Here is a 14,980-nt window from a genome sequence, read left to right on the forward strand (position 1 = left end):
AAATAAAAACTTTACATCAAAATAGAAACTTTGGGCTGGCCCTGTGGCTTAGCGGTTAAGTGCATGCTCTCTGATGCAGGTGGCCCGGGTTCGGATCCCAGGCGCGCACAGACGCACTGCTTCTCTGGCCACGCTGAGGCCGCGTCCCACATACAGCAACTAGAAGAATGTGCAACTATGACATACAACTATCTCCTGGGGCTTTGGGGGAAAAATAAATAAATAAAAATTAAAATAAAATAAAATAAAATAAAATAAAATGTCATGACCATTAAAAACAAAACAAAACAAAACAAAATAGAAACTTTGGTAATGGAGTGTCTTTTCATTTTCTATAAGAAAAATTATTAGCATATTTTCACGAACAAAGGTAAAACAATAATGAAAATAACTAGGCACATCATTTCATTGTGTGACTTTCAGATGATGAGTTTGTGAAAAGGCGACAAAATAAGTCATTATGAACACGTTGAAGAATTCACACAAAAAAGTAGAATTCTGACTTCTCTTTAATCACTGAATTTCAGTTTTTACAAATATCTTAGAACAATTCAGGTAACTAAGGTTTTTGGGGGAAACAGTTCTTACTTGTACATGAAGAATTATTACATGCTCCATTTTTCTGTAAATAACTCTATTGGCTGGATTAACAAACACTGTCACAGAAACAATTCTTTTTAAAGCCATAGATCACTGCATTTATATTTACAAAAAACCATAAACAAACATGCATTTCTCCTTTACTAGGAGGACTTGAATAGATGTTTGAACATTAAGGCAGTGACGATTCTAAAACATAATGAAATTCTAAGTTAAGGCTTTATGTTTGTTTCGAAACCCATGTTCATAGGCAACTGTGACCCAAGCAAACTTAACTACCAGGTTGAGTTCATCTGCCCAGGATATGTTATTTATCTATTACCAGCAATTCTTCTATGGGATAGGAATTAGTAACAATGCCATCAGCTTGCTTTAATGAATTATTAGTTCTCTCCTTAGGTTTTATTTTGAGGATTTAGCCTTCAGCAACACAAGCATGTGCCACAGAAGGAACAGAGCTTTTTTTTTTCTTTTTTTTGGTAAACTTAGAAAACTTACAGGCTGCACTGATTTTTACTTGCCTGAAAGTTGATCAACAATCAAGAATTCAAGATCTCCTAAATACAGAAAACCCCAAAAAGCATACTTGACCATACTCCCATCTCAAAACATAGATGTTCTTGATTATTGAAGCAACTGTCTTCATCTCGTTTTCTTTGAAGAAGACTGTTTGGTATTACCCTCTCTAAACAAACAAATAAATAAAGCGACAAAATGCAGAATACTATATTTCAGATGAATCTATTCTATAATTGCTCTCAAGGAACAAATATCCTTGCTAGACTAATGTCTTTCCTTACTCAAAAGATGAGAGGTGGATGAAAAGAAGATTCACTTTAAAATAATTACTGATTGCACTCTTGCCCTATCAAGCGTATGCAAAGTAGTGAAATTTAGGGGGGAATGTCCTTTTCTCTTTCCATTCTTTTTTCTACCATTTAGAGCAACAAAACTCAGAGGCAGCCTGTTGGTGCACTTCTAGCAGCAGCTCTGGAGCACCACCCGGCCCACGGGAGAGAGCAGGAGGCATGTGCACAGGGCACACTCCAGCAGGAGCTAACAGGCGTGACTCCACAATCCAGCACCTCCATGGCTGGGGTGACTTACTCTTGTCTAGACTAGAAGGATCACTATTTACACTAAGCGCTTGCCTCTACTTCTTTAAGCAGTAATATTACAGCAACATGTATGTCTTGTGAGGAAAGTACTGTACACTTACACTGGTATCAGTAATAGTTCATGTAAAGAAGGAATGGCATTGATTACACAAAAACTGTCTCAAAAGCTCAAGACAGCTGTAGTTTTCCTGTGTCTTCAAATCAGAAAAGAGTGAGATGTCAAAGCAGATGCAGCTGTAGGCAGCACGAGTCTCAAACCACCCAAGCACTGGTGTTGAAACCTGATGGTGCAGCATCAGAATTCTTTAGATATTACTATTAGGAAACAGGAATTTCTAACAAGCACTGTCAAAAATATTTTAGGTACAAATTTAAGCAAGTCACACTTTGACTAAAATGTTTTGAAGACTTGAAAAGTTTGTACCCTAGTACCTGGTAAGCTTGGCTTTAGATAAATGGCTAGATGGGTTTTAAAGGTGAAATACATTTTTTTTAAGATGGGAAGACTAGCTGTGAAACAGCAAACGTCGGCAACACAAAAACAATCATTTTTAGATCAACATCTTACACTTTACAATACACTCACATTTATACACAAATTTCATGTTTACAAGTACAAAAGGCAAAGAAGCTCAAAGAATTGAAATAACTGCATCATCAACTACATTCAATAGAGTTAATACTGTTGTCCCCATTCTCCATTTTCTAAATCCAGAAGGAAATCGTAAATGCCAGCCCACACAAGGCCTCCACGTTTAGAAGTTGGAGACTGTGTGTGGTTCTGCACACGTCTGGGTTTCTACAGAGCTGAACTGAGATTCCATCGTATTCCAGGCCAAATCGGCCAGAAGAAAGTCATCCATTGCTGTTTGAGTTTCATTGCTGGTAAAGAACAAGCTCCCCAGGGTTTCAAAGCCAGAATTCATGGTCTGCGTTTCTGTACTGTTCAACTGAACTTTGCTTTCTAGAGCAGGTATGTTTTTAGCAGCGGAGATTCCTTCAGTTTGGGTCTCTGTGTCAGACGAATCAGTACTCATGGAAAAGCTGGAGTGTTTCAGAATACTTCCCAGAGGCAGATGAGGGCTACTGTCTAAAAAGAAGTTTAAGTCTGTCTGCGTTTGCGTGTCAAACATTTCAAGGCCTAAGAAGTTAGAATTTCCCCTACAACTGTAGGACTGGGCAGAGGTGTCTGCAAGTAAGAAGTCAGTTTGGGTCTCTATGTCCAGTGATTCCAAGACTGGCTCAGTGGTCATGGTGCTAAGCTCGCTCTCTTCAGTTTGAGTCTGGATATTTGAGGCCGAAAAGAACTCTTCAATATCAAAATCAATTGCAGGATTCTGGGTTGGGCCAGATGGGAGCTGGTTGTCAGGTCCAGTATTTGTGTCAGACAAAAGACTACGATTGTCCAATGTCTGACCAGGCAGATTACCTGACAAGATGTTTTCTAAATCACTTAATAAATCTATGGTTTGGGTCTGATTATCTGTCATGTTCTGTGAAGGAAGCATACTGTTCTGTGCACTGAAGTTTATAATTGGTGCAGATTTCTCAATATCTTGATTTAAAGTCTTAGGGTGGTTCTGAGGTAACAAACCATGAGGTACAGTCTCTGCTACTAAGCTGCTGCTTATAATACTGTCTGTAGAAACACCGTATGATGAATGGACACTCTCAAAAATGGCTCCACACATTACAGCTTGGTCCATCTGTACTCGGTCATCTGTTGGACTTTGCATTCCACTGGTTTGAGTTTCTCTGGAGATCCCACCTGACTGGAAGCAGGCATCTACAAACGCATCAGTTTGAGCAGCTATAGATGTGGTTACCTTAGAATCAGGCAAAAATGTTTGAGTATGAACACTAATGGGAAGGGAAACTTGAGAACCAAACGTCAAATCAGTTTGAGAACAAGACGATACAGAGGAATCAGGGTTAGCCCACTGTGCAGAAGGTATAAAGTGTTGTGTGGCATAAGACAGATCTGTCTGTACATTGATTGAAGAAATGCTGTTCTTTTGACATGCATTCCCTAGTTCTTGTAAAGGAGCAGATGAACTTTTACCCAAGTTCACTTGAACACCTGTACTAATTGGCTCAACAGCAACAGGATTTACAACTTTTGAAAGAGGGAGGCTCTCCTTAAGAGAGCAAGCGTCTGAATCCAGGCCAAGGATCAGGGTTCCTATTGACAAGGGCAGTAAGTGCACAGCGCCCGGGGCAGAGCCCTGATGATCAACACTGAGCACCACAGGCTGGGCAGAGGAGTCGGCTGTAGGCACAAAGACAGGCAGAGGAGAAAACTGCATAATGGGTAGTTTAACCAAAGCCACTTTGGGCTTTGGTAAAAGCAACTTCTGAGGATATCTCGGAGGTGTTGTAAGAGTCTGCTTTCTGGAATTAGAGCTGCAAGAGTCTTCAAAGGAAGCGACTAGCTTTATTTCTGAAGTTTCTAGTTCTTGAGTGTCTGCTCTTGGGGCTGGTTGGTTGCTCAACGATTCAATGGTCTTACTGGACAACTTCTGGTTGTGCAGGCAGTTTTCCATTTTCCTTTTCTTACTAGGTGGATCCCTGAGAACAATGACAGAGTAAAAAGAAAAAAACAATTTTAAACTGCAGCCTTCCTCAACCCTGGCACTGTATCTTCACTTACAAACGCTATTTCCCACATCTACAGCAGAGGTCAGATTCAACCCAGTGAAGAGAAATCCATTCTTTCCTAACTCTTTGAGAAGTGAGCCTACCATACGGAGGCAGAAGTTCAGATACATGCAAACAGGGAGGGAGGAAGCACATCTATTTTCTGGTAAAGCTCTAAGTACTAGAACTCAACCTAGATCTGTAAGCATAAGGAAAACAGATTATATAATGCGACTTTTATCATTTCTCAAGTAGGACGCTATTACTCCAAATATAAATTTGACCTTTAAAATGAAGTACAGTTTCATGATAAAACTTGACTCTTCAACAATCTAATATCCCTCTAGTAGAAAATGCTGGAAGTTGAGATTTTCAATTGGGAACAATAAGGGACCCTCAAAAGGAGTTAGCAGAAAGAATAAGGAAGAACAATTGGGTCAAGTAGATGCTGATGCTTTGGTAGCACTGCTGCCATGTCTGAGAGTTCCCTTCTTCCATATCACATCTTTTCTCCATTATTCTAGGAAGTTTCACATGAAACTCTTCCCACAGCTGTTGACTTTTGGGCCACCATTTCTTCCCCTTTACCTGTGTTCTGCAGGGATCTCATGGCCAGTTCGGTAAATGTGGGACTGTAATGCAGTTCTACTGGCATAGGGACAGCCACACGTGCACTGGAAGGTCTTGCCACAATCCTCTGCGTGTCTTTTCAAGTCCCATTTAGTGCCATAAGAATTGCTGCACTTACTACATTTATGCTTCTTTTCAGCATGCATTTTCATAAAGTGCTAGGAAGAATACAGAAGGGACTAAAATGAAAAACTGCAAATGCTCAAAACATTTCAAAAACCACCAATATACTCAAATTAACAACGATTTTAGCTGATAAAATATAGCAGTCCAAATCAAAAGAATGTAAAAGCAGGCAAACTGCAGTTTATTATATGCCTCTCCTATCACTTCTGCTCTGTGAAAAGTAAGGAGACTGTTTTGGAAACAATCCATGGTACACACCATTTAGGTTTCTGATCTGCTGCAGACAGAGAAAAAAGTTTGCAACACTTTGTTCAGGACCCCCTCCAGCGAACCCTGAGGGAAAGATTTAAGTTGCCAATCTCTTCCAGTCCTGAATCACCTCTTTCCCCAGTCCCTCTCCTTAAGTAGCTGCTTCTGAAATTCTTCTTTCCCAAATTTGGGGAGTTTCTTCCTCCCCTGAGAGAACAATTCCTTTGTGCCTTTGCTCTCTAACCTTGGAGGCATACAGATTCACACTGAGATCTGGAAGTACACATGTTCTCATTCTTTGCTGAATTGGTCTTCTTTTCTTTCTCTCTGAATCCACTTCTGGACATCTTCCCCTCCAGAACAAGCCCTGTTCCTTCAACTGCATTACACCCTACTCACTGTTTCCCCAACTGAGAGACTCTTGGGTGGCTGTCCTCACAAGCAGCTTTCTGCTCAATTCTCTAGCTACGTTTGGTAAGTAATTAGAATGCACATTAAGTTTATAACATCTGCATCTCATCCTCAGAGAAGTATACTTAAGACAAGTAAAATACCTGTTTTACGAGAGAAAATTGAGAAAATGGTCTGTCAGGGCCTCTAGGGCATCCTTCAATTGGACAACAGTAGAATTTTGGTACAGTTTTCAAATCTTTTCTTATTGTTGGATTTACTATGCCATCCTGCAAAAGAAAACTGACTTTAAAATTTTCAAAAAACATATTCTTTAAATATTATTTTCAAAATATTCAATATTATTAAATATTATTTTCAAAAAACCAATAGGACAGGCCGGGAGTAGAAACAAGGAAGGACTAAAGATGGGCACAAGACATCTTTTTAGGGTGATGAAAATGTTCTAAAATTGGATTGTGGTCATGGTTGTACAACTATGTAAATCTACTAAAAATAATTGAATTATTCACTTAAAACGGGTAAATTTTCTGGTGTGTAAACCATAGCTCCATAAATCTTAAAATTTTTCAAAAAAACAAAAAAACAAGCAAACCATGTTCTTTAAAAATCTTCTATCTATTCCTTTAAAACTCCTTCCTTCTAAACAAAATCTCTGCCCTTAAAGCCAGCTTCTCTATTTGTAAGTGGTAAATTTAGTTTCTCAGGCTCAAGATTTTGGTATCATCCTTAAGTCTTCCCTGCCCTTTTATCCCACCCCCAGTGAATTCGTGTGAGCCCTTGGAACAAAAACCTCCTGTGACTATGATCTAGGCCTTCCTGATAAATAGCATTGTGACTTTCTTTCATCATCAATCACACTGCCCCCTAAAGTAGCTAAAACATGTTGACAGAACTTTTATAATAGCAGTTTGAATATAGGCCCCATGCTATGTTTGAAGATTAATAATCCTTATAATGGCCAGTACTAACATAGCTTTTACTACTGTGTCAAGCACTGTTCTAAGCACTTATATTAACTCATGTTACTCTAACAATCCTTTGTTATTAAGTATGTGATTGACTTTTTGGCTTGGAGTTTTAATATAATTGGTGAGTTAATTTAGCTTGACATGCTCTGTCTTGTTACACTTGATGAGCCCACATACCTTAGGTGTGAGACACCTATGACCTCCAGTTTAATTCTTGTCTGGCTACTCCCAGCTGGCCCCAAAGCAAGGTAGGGGTTGACAGACTGCTCTACAGGTCACTGGAAACAATGGGACATGCGCTCAGGCCTCGACACAGCAGCACTTAGACATTCTGGTCCTCTAGTGTTCTGATGAGAAAGGACTCACTACTTTTGGAACATGCTCACCTCCTTCTCTACCATCAGGGTGTACCTAGAAAAGTGGGAAATTAATAACCGTGTGGTGAAGACTCTCCCTTTGCTTTTCCACTGAATCTCAAGAGGAACATGTTGATCTTGTTGAGTCTGTGTCCACTCATTTAGAGGGGAAAAGAAGCTATTCTTGTTTTATTTTTAAACAAATAATTTATCTTTCAATGATATCACAGCTATTCCTCCATGTATTCCACACTGGTCCATCCTTTTATAATCCTACTGTACTACACTGTCTAGATATTTATATTCATTTGGATTATTTAAATAGTCTCCTGAATAATTTTCCTTCCTCTTCTAATGTTATAACAAATTTGACAATCCAAAAAATTATATGTATATATCACCTAATGGTGTTTTTTAAAAAAAGGTGTATATAATAAAATCCCAACTCCTCATTATACCTCCAATCTACAATTATAACCATATCTTTTTCTGTTCCCTTTTCATACACTACCCTACTCAGCCTAACATTCTTCCCACCTCCAAATCCATCCTCTATATCCGTTCTTGGGTGATTGTCCTTGAAGGTCCAGTTTGTCCCACATCCTCCTGTCTCCTTTCAGGCAGAATGCAATGGTGGAAAGAGCGTGTGTGAGAGATGTGTAAGCCATTTCTACCATTGACTAGGGGTGTGACCAGGGACAAGGTCTTTAACCTCTCTGAGCCAGTTTACTCACTTCTAAAACAGAATAGTTAACACTCAGGATTATCTTGCATTGGATTAGCACAGAGCCTAGCCCAGATCACATTCTCAATAAACAGCACTCCCTTGTTCTGCTTACCACCTGGATCTAAAGACCTATTCCTTGTCTAAATTCTAAGATATTACTTAACTTAAGCTATCTTAAATACTATCATTTTCTTCTACAGTTTCTGTCTCCCTAAACCAAATTTCTTAAGGGCAGAGATTCTTTTATACACCTCTTGGTATTGTCTTCATGCCTAAAGAAGAGAGCAACTGCACACTAAATGCAGAGCATTTTTACAAAGGCAGTCCAGTGTAGGGCAATGGTTCTCAACCCTGGCAGCCTATGAAGAATCACTTGAGGCACTTAAAAAAAGTACCTATGGGGTCCAGCCCGGTGGTGTAGTGGTTAAGCGTGCAGGCTCCGCTTCGGTGGCCCAGGGTTCACCAGTTTGGATCCCGGGCACAGACCTACACACCACTCATGAAGCCATGCTGTGGCGGTGTCCCACAAACAAAATAGAGGAAGACTGGTAACAGATGTTAGCTCAGGGACAATCTTCCTTACCAAACAAACAAACAAATAAACAAACAAAAAACCTACGCCTGGTCCCAGCCTCAGGTATTCCGAAATAATTAGTTTTGGGTAGGGATTAGGGATCCATATATTTGGTTTTAAAATCTCCCCAGATGAACTCAACGTGTAACCTAGCTTAAGAACTGCTGATGTAGTGGTGAAACCCATGGGTTCTGCAATATGGAATGTAAGTTTGAATTCTCTACCTTGCCACTTTCCTATGACCTTAAGAAACATAACTGTCTTGGTTTCCTTATCTGTAAAGTAGGCATAATAACAGCATCTCCTTCAGGGTTACTGTGAGGACTTAGTTAATAATGTACAGGGTTTAGAACAGTGCTTATCACATAATCTCTTAATTAATTATAGCTGTTAGTTATTTGCTATGGAGATTTTTGTTTCTTCTTTTGCTTTTTGCCAACCAACGTAATGCCAATAAGCTAATCTAAACTAGTACTTTACATTAAATACTGTCCTGGTGAATGTCTGATTGAAATGCTGCTTTTGTTAAAACACTAGCATCTGCTAGCTTTAATGACAACTGTCATTGTTTCTGATCACCAAATTCATCCCATTCACCAATTCATCTAGTGTTTTTCTTAAATGAAATACTTTTAAGTAACATATTTTTTCCGTCTAGTGTTATCAGCGAGAGAAAATGAAATGTGGGGAGAATATTAAGGAAGATTCTAAAATCCTTCATTCACTTAACCATTATCGAATTCTTCTTAGGTATATGCCAGGGAGATGGCTCCCTTCTATGTTCTAGGCTATCAAATGTTCCATAAAACTCTGCCTACGGGGTCACTACAAAATTCACGCTCACTTCTAATACATCCTCAGTTCTGCTTAGTAACCCTTTTATTATCCCTTTTCAAACACCCTATCATGTTCTCATATACCCGTTCACTTCACTTTTTATAAGATTAATAAACCTTATTTTTTTAGAGAAGTTTTAGGTTCACAGGCAACATTGAGTGAAAAGTACAGAGAGTTCCCATATAACCCGTCTCCAAACATGTACAGCCTGTTCCACTATTAACATCCCCCACCAGAGTGGTACATATATTACAATTGATAAAATCTACACTGACACATCATTATCACCCAAAGTCCATAGTTTACATTAGAGTTCACTCTGGGTGTTGTACATTCTATGGGTTTTGACAAATGTCTAATGACATGTATCTATTGTTATAGTATTGTACAGAGTATTTTCACTGCCCTAAAAACCCTCTGGGCTCCACCTACTCATAGCATCCTTCCCATTAAGCCCCGGCAACCACTAATCTTTTTACTGTCTCCATAGTTTTGCTTTTCCAGAATGTCATATAGTTGGAATCATACAGTGTGTAGCCTTTTCAGATTGGCTTCTTTCACTTACATTGCATCTGAATTTCCTCTTTGTCTTTTCATGGCTTGATAGCTCATTTCTTTCTAGTGCTGAATAATATTCCATTGTCTGGATGTGCCACAGTTTATTCATCCGTTCACCTACCAAGGACATCTTGGTTGCGTCCAAGTTTTGGCAATTATTCACTTCTCTTTCTAAATATCTTCTACCACCTCCTCACTTTTCCTTTCTCACTGTTGCCATCATTAGTTCAAGTCCTCCTGACTCTGTTATCAACCTCTTAACTAATTTCTAGACCTTCAGTTTCTTTTTCATTCACACTTTGTCAGATCCGTCTTTCTACAGTATATCTCTGATCATGTCATTACTTCACTCAAACATTTTCAACGGCACCCCAATACTACCCAGGTCCAAATTTCTCTAGCCTGGGACGCTCAAAGTCCCTTACCATGCATGTAGCTTCAAACCACATTTCTCTTCTGTCATTTCTCTGTTATATCTAATGGAACTATTTAAAATTCCCCAAACGTTTTCAAGGGGAGGAATATATTTGTATCTTTTATTGCATTTGGAAATGTTTTGAACAGAGTAAATGTTCAATAAAAACTTGTGGCATTATACTGAATATGTTTATGTGGGGATCTAAGCCAAAACTGTATCATGCACCAGGATGAGACACTAAAGATAGCCATACTGGACATCAACAATCTCCTTGTTGCTGTTATTACAGGCATGGCAACAACCTGACACTGTTCACTTTCCTGCTCTCTGAGGGCCAACTCCTCAGCCCTCCCCATCACCACCTCTCCACCCCAATTCCTGGGCCTTCTTCTCATTCTTGTCCTGAGACAATAAGCTCCAAGGGTAGGTTGGCTGAGAAGAGAATAGGGGAGATAAGAAATGGTGATGGCACAACAAAACAGGAATTGCAGTGAGAAAGTGATGTTTTTGTTGTGAAGTTCTATATACATCCGAGAACAAAATTTACCAGACTTTTTGTACTTTATCTTTTGTGTGATAACCAAAAAAATATGTACACAAAAAATATCTCGTTTGGTGTACTTCTTTTTGGCAGCTGCTTACAAAACATTTTAAAGTAAAAAAAAATTTCATAAAATGTTTATGAAAGATTTTAAGTAAAAGAGTTTGAAAAAGAACCTATGAGAGGAAACAATTGAAAACAAGATGGAAAAAAGCAAACATACAGAAGAGAAAAGCAAGAGGAAGGATACAATTGAAGAAGAGAGGAAAAAAGGAAAGGACTGTAAGAATCATGGCAAAAATTGGAAAATTAGAGGCATTATAGCTACTCTAGCACCTGACTGTCTTTACAGACAGCACCCAAGAAGAAAAGTATTTCACTGTGTTGACTTCTTACTATAAATTTAAAATTAGAAGCTCTTGTACCATATGGTCTGTAGAGCAACTTGGAATCTTTCTTTTCCTTTGCTTTTAAAGAAACTTTCTGGCAAATCATTAAAAGTAAACCCCTAGACTGAAGACAACACAAAATCCTCTAAGCTATGTTTTAAGAACATAAATGTTGCTGGATAAGAGGTTCTTTAAGGTCCCTCCTGTCCCCTTCACTGCTTTCAAATATGAGGAATAAAAGAATCTCTAGCAATCAAGAAATGTCCATTTACTCGTATTCTTCCTTTCTCTGAATCAGCAGGTTTCATTCCTCCATGGATTGCCCTGTAGGCAAGGCCAGACTAGAATATAGTATTTCCAGATTTCCCTACAGGATATGAAACATAGACATATATCTTAAGAACCTACATAAAACCAAAAGGCAGTACATACTCGACACCTTACGGTTCAATCCCCACTCTTATCCATTATCTTTCAGAAGAGTCTGTTAATCATTTATGTTAAGAAAGGAATATTTGGTTGGGGACGGGGTTATCTTGTTCAGAAAGATTAGAATAAGAACCATACAGCAACAAATGGGGAAGGGAATAAAGATTATAATAATCTAGAAAAAATAAAAACTAGGAAAGAAACTAGAATTATGCAAGTAACTGTAACCAAGAGAATGAGGTATTCCACCAAATATTATGCAAATCTGCCAAGCAGATATGCTCAGACTAGCTTCAGGGCACACTCAACTGGTAGTGGAGTCTCTGGTCCAAACACAGACAGCTTTCAAAACCACAGTCAGCTAGGCCCGGTGGCGCAAGCGGTTAAGTACGCGCGCTCTGCTGTGGTGGCCCAGGGTTCACAGGTTCGGATCCCAGGCGTGCACCGATGCACCACTTGTCAAGCCATGCTGTGGCGGCATCCCATATAAAGTAGAGGAAGATGGCCACGGATGTTAGCTCAGAGCCAATCTTCCTCAAGAAAAAAGGGGAGGATTGGCATCAGATGTTAGCTCAGGGCTAGTCCTCCTCACTCACTCACACACACACACACACACACACACACACACACACACAAACCACAGTCAGCTGGTTTTGTGGTTCCTAAATGCTCCCAGTCAGCTCTTGTCCCCAGGCCTCCTTCTCCCTCCCTCCTTCCAAACTTTGAGAACATCAAGTGTCAAGAGTAATGTTTGAACTCAAGAGCTTTCTACTTGGGATCCAGACTGAGGGTAGAGATTCATCACACTGGGCCACCACCATGGAGATACACTATTTTGTCACACAGGCCACCTTCGTTAAAGAAAATGAACTCCCTTTCCATCAAGACAGCAGATGCTCAGGGGGTGCTGGGCACCAGGGTTAGAAAGGCAGAACAAAGCAGGAAAGTGAGCCTGTTTGACAGGAAAAAATAATGATGGTTCCGGGTGAGGTTTCTTTAATTTCTGCTGAAACAGGCTCCCCAGTGACCTAGGAAGGAAACTCAAGAGAGTCCATTTTTTCCTTGTTCAACGTTTTCAGTTCAGAAAAGGATCTTGAGTGCACTGTGCTGTCTTCAGACAAGAGAAATCCAAAAAATGACTAGAAGTGGAAGAATGACTTCACACAGTTAATTCTAAGCATGGGAGGATACCGATACTCTGAAATGCTCAAGTTCAAGTAAAAATTTGATGTCAAAATTTGTATTTGCCTCAAACGTATTCCTCCTTCTTAGGCCTCGTATATTTTATGTATTGGTATCTTCATGAACTTTACATATTTTACATATTTTAAAAACATAATTAGAAATAAACATATTGTATACTACTAAACTAGTCCTGTTGAGTAAATGGTATCTTTATGCTTACAGATGCTTCACAAAGTCTTGAGAGATACAGAGCTCCAGACAGCAATTCCAGAGAAAAGAACAATATAGACTGTTCAGGCCAAGACCAGGGTCCTGGTCAGACTGACAGACTGACAGCTTCACCTGTGCTCAGAGACATAATGCCTGCCTCTGCTGTCTATCACTGAGGGGATGACAGCGAAGGTGGGTGGTGGCTGTTGTAGAAGAGCTCAAGAGAACCAAGGGATTAGGGTGTAGAATTCCTACAAATGTATAGTTCATCCACTCAAGATAAAATATGGATAGGAAAAGGAAGGACTTACTTATAATTTAGTATCAAAGAGAAAGCAGGAGATGGAAGACCACTCCCAGAGTTACTGCACTTGTGTCCCGGAAGGACATCAGAACTGTTTTCTGAGGAAAACTGCAGCCCCACCTGCAGGGTCCTCCTCAGCGTCTTTCTACGGACGTTTCCTGACTGGGCTCCCGAATCCTCAGGAGAACGTCGCTGCATCTCTGCTCCGTTGGCGCTAGAAGGGGACTGCCCCACTGGAGACTATAACCCCAAACTTGCTGCTGCGAAATTCCTGTCAGAGCCTGACTCTAAGCAAGTTTCCAAGGAGGACTTTCCCGAAGGAGAGGCAGAACACGCACTGCGGGAGGCAACCTAGGCTCACTCCTCCACCAGTTCGGGCCATCAAAAGCCACGTACTCACGAAACGCTTTCAGCGACACGCGGTGGCATTATGTCTCTGTGGGCACAGAAAGACTAAGAAGTGGTGGAAGGAAACTTCCTATCGTGATGACTGAGAAACGATGACTGAATAGGTCTGGACGTCTGGGTTTCTAACGAGCTTTCCAGAGACGGGCGCTAAAGGTTGAAAATCTCCGCCCCACTCTGCACAAGGGGGACGGGCTGTTCAGACCGCTGTCATGCTATTATGCAGTGTCCCCTCGTAAAGAAGACCCACGGCGCAAGTGCCCCCGAGGTCTCACTCCCGAGCAGAGCTGGGTTTCCAGCACCGTGACACTCGTCCCGACGGCGGGCCGGACCGCAAGGCCCGGGGGCGGTACGGCGGGTGTGGCGGAGACCGGGCTGCAGACCCAGAGCCCAGCTTCACACGGCCGCGCGAGTCCGGGCGCGGGACGGCCCCGTCGCCAGCAGGGGGCCGAGGCGCTCCTCGCGAAGTCGCCGTGAGAGCGCGGGTCGGGGCCAGCAGCGCCGGCCGCTGCAGCCTGACAGCCGAGCCGCGGGACACGGTGTTTGCTGCCGCCGCGCCTCCCCGTCGCGGCCCCGCGGCCCCCGGCCGCGCTCCCTCCCCGCCCGGCCCGGCCGTGTCCTCGGCAGCGCCTGCGAGGCGGCGGGGGCTGGACACACGGCGCCCCCGCCGCGGGCCGCGGCAGGCGGTGCGGTGCGGGTGCGGGCCCGGCCGGGGGCCGCCGCGCGGGCTCACCTGCAGGCGGTGGCTCTTGACCAGGTGCATGTTGAGCGCGGGGCTGTTGGGCAGGATCTTGCCGCAGCCGCGCACGGTGCACAGGATGTTGGTGCGCACGGCCCGCGACAGCTCGCTCACCGACGGCTGGATCAGCTCCCGGGCCGGCGGCGCCGCACCCGCCGGCGGCTGCCTCGCAGCCGCGGGCCGCGGCCAGCTGCCCCTCAGCCGTCCCGGGGGCCCCCACGGGCCCGAGGCGGCGGCGGCTCCCCTCGCGGCCGCCGGGACGGCCGGGGCGCCCGAGGCCAGAGCCGCGGGCCCCGCCGCCGCCGCCTCAGAGGCCGCCATGGCTCCCGCACAGCAGCCTGGCCGAGCTCGCAGGCCCGCCTCCCGCCGCAGCCACTTCCGGCAGGGGGCGGGCAGCCCGGCTCATTAGCATCCGGCGGGGCCCGGACGGCCGCGGCGCCCCCTGCCGGCCGTGGAGGGCGCGTCTGCGGAGAGCCGGCGGGTTGCGCAACTTCACATGGTTCCTGCGAACAGGCAGAAGGTATTGGTCCAGCTGATCCATTCCCAGAAACTTGACCTCGGGCAAT

General features: G+C 42.7%; 1 protein-coding gene across 1 annotated transcript; it reads right to left on the reverse strand.

Moving 5' to 3' along the window:
* Window positions 1-491: 491 nt before the first annotated feature.
* ATMIN (ATM interactor) lies at window positions 492-14,735 on the reverse strand. The gene is made up of 4 exons (XM_087419889.1): window positions 14,409-14,735; window positions 5,915-6,040; window positions 4,944-5,143; window positions 492-4,286 (listed from the first exon to the last, which is right to left on the reverse strand). Exons 1-4 carry the CDS (start codon window positions 14,733-14,735, stop codon window positions 2,474-2,476), a joined length of 2,466 nt encoding a protein of 821 aa, XP_087276015.1. The 3' UTR covers window positions 492-2,473.
* Between the last annotated feature and the right edge of the window lie 245 nt (window positions 14,736-14,980).

The sequence above is a fragment of the Ceratotherium simum genome, chromosome 30, assembly GCF_057802395.1.
Source record: "Ceratotherium simum simum isolate JZ-2026a chromosome 30, ASM5780239v1, whole genome shotgun sequence".
Taxonomy (NCBI): Eukaryota; Metazoa; Chordata; class Mammalia; order Perissodactyla; family Rhinocerotidae; genus Ceratotherium; species Ceratotherium simum.

Bases quoted from the DNA above. Each gene is read 5' to 3' on its own strand.
- ATMIN (XM_087419889.1), bottom strand. From the start codon at position 14,735: ATGGCGGCCTCTGAGGCGGCGGCGGCGGGGCCCGCGGCTCTGGCCTCG. The intron at 6,041-14,408 runs GTGAGCCCGCGC...TTTCTTTTGCAG, and splicing joins TCAAGAGCCACCGCCTGCAG to GATGGCATAGTAAATCCAAC. The intron at 4,287-4,943 runs GTAAAGGGGAAG...CATTGTTCTCAG, and splicing joins GAGATCCCTGCAGAACACAG to GGATCCACCTAGTAAGAAAA.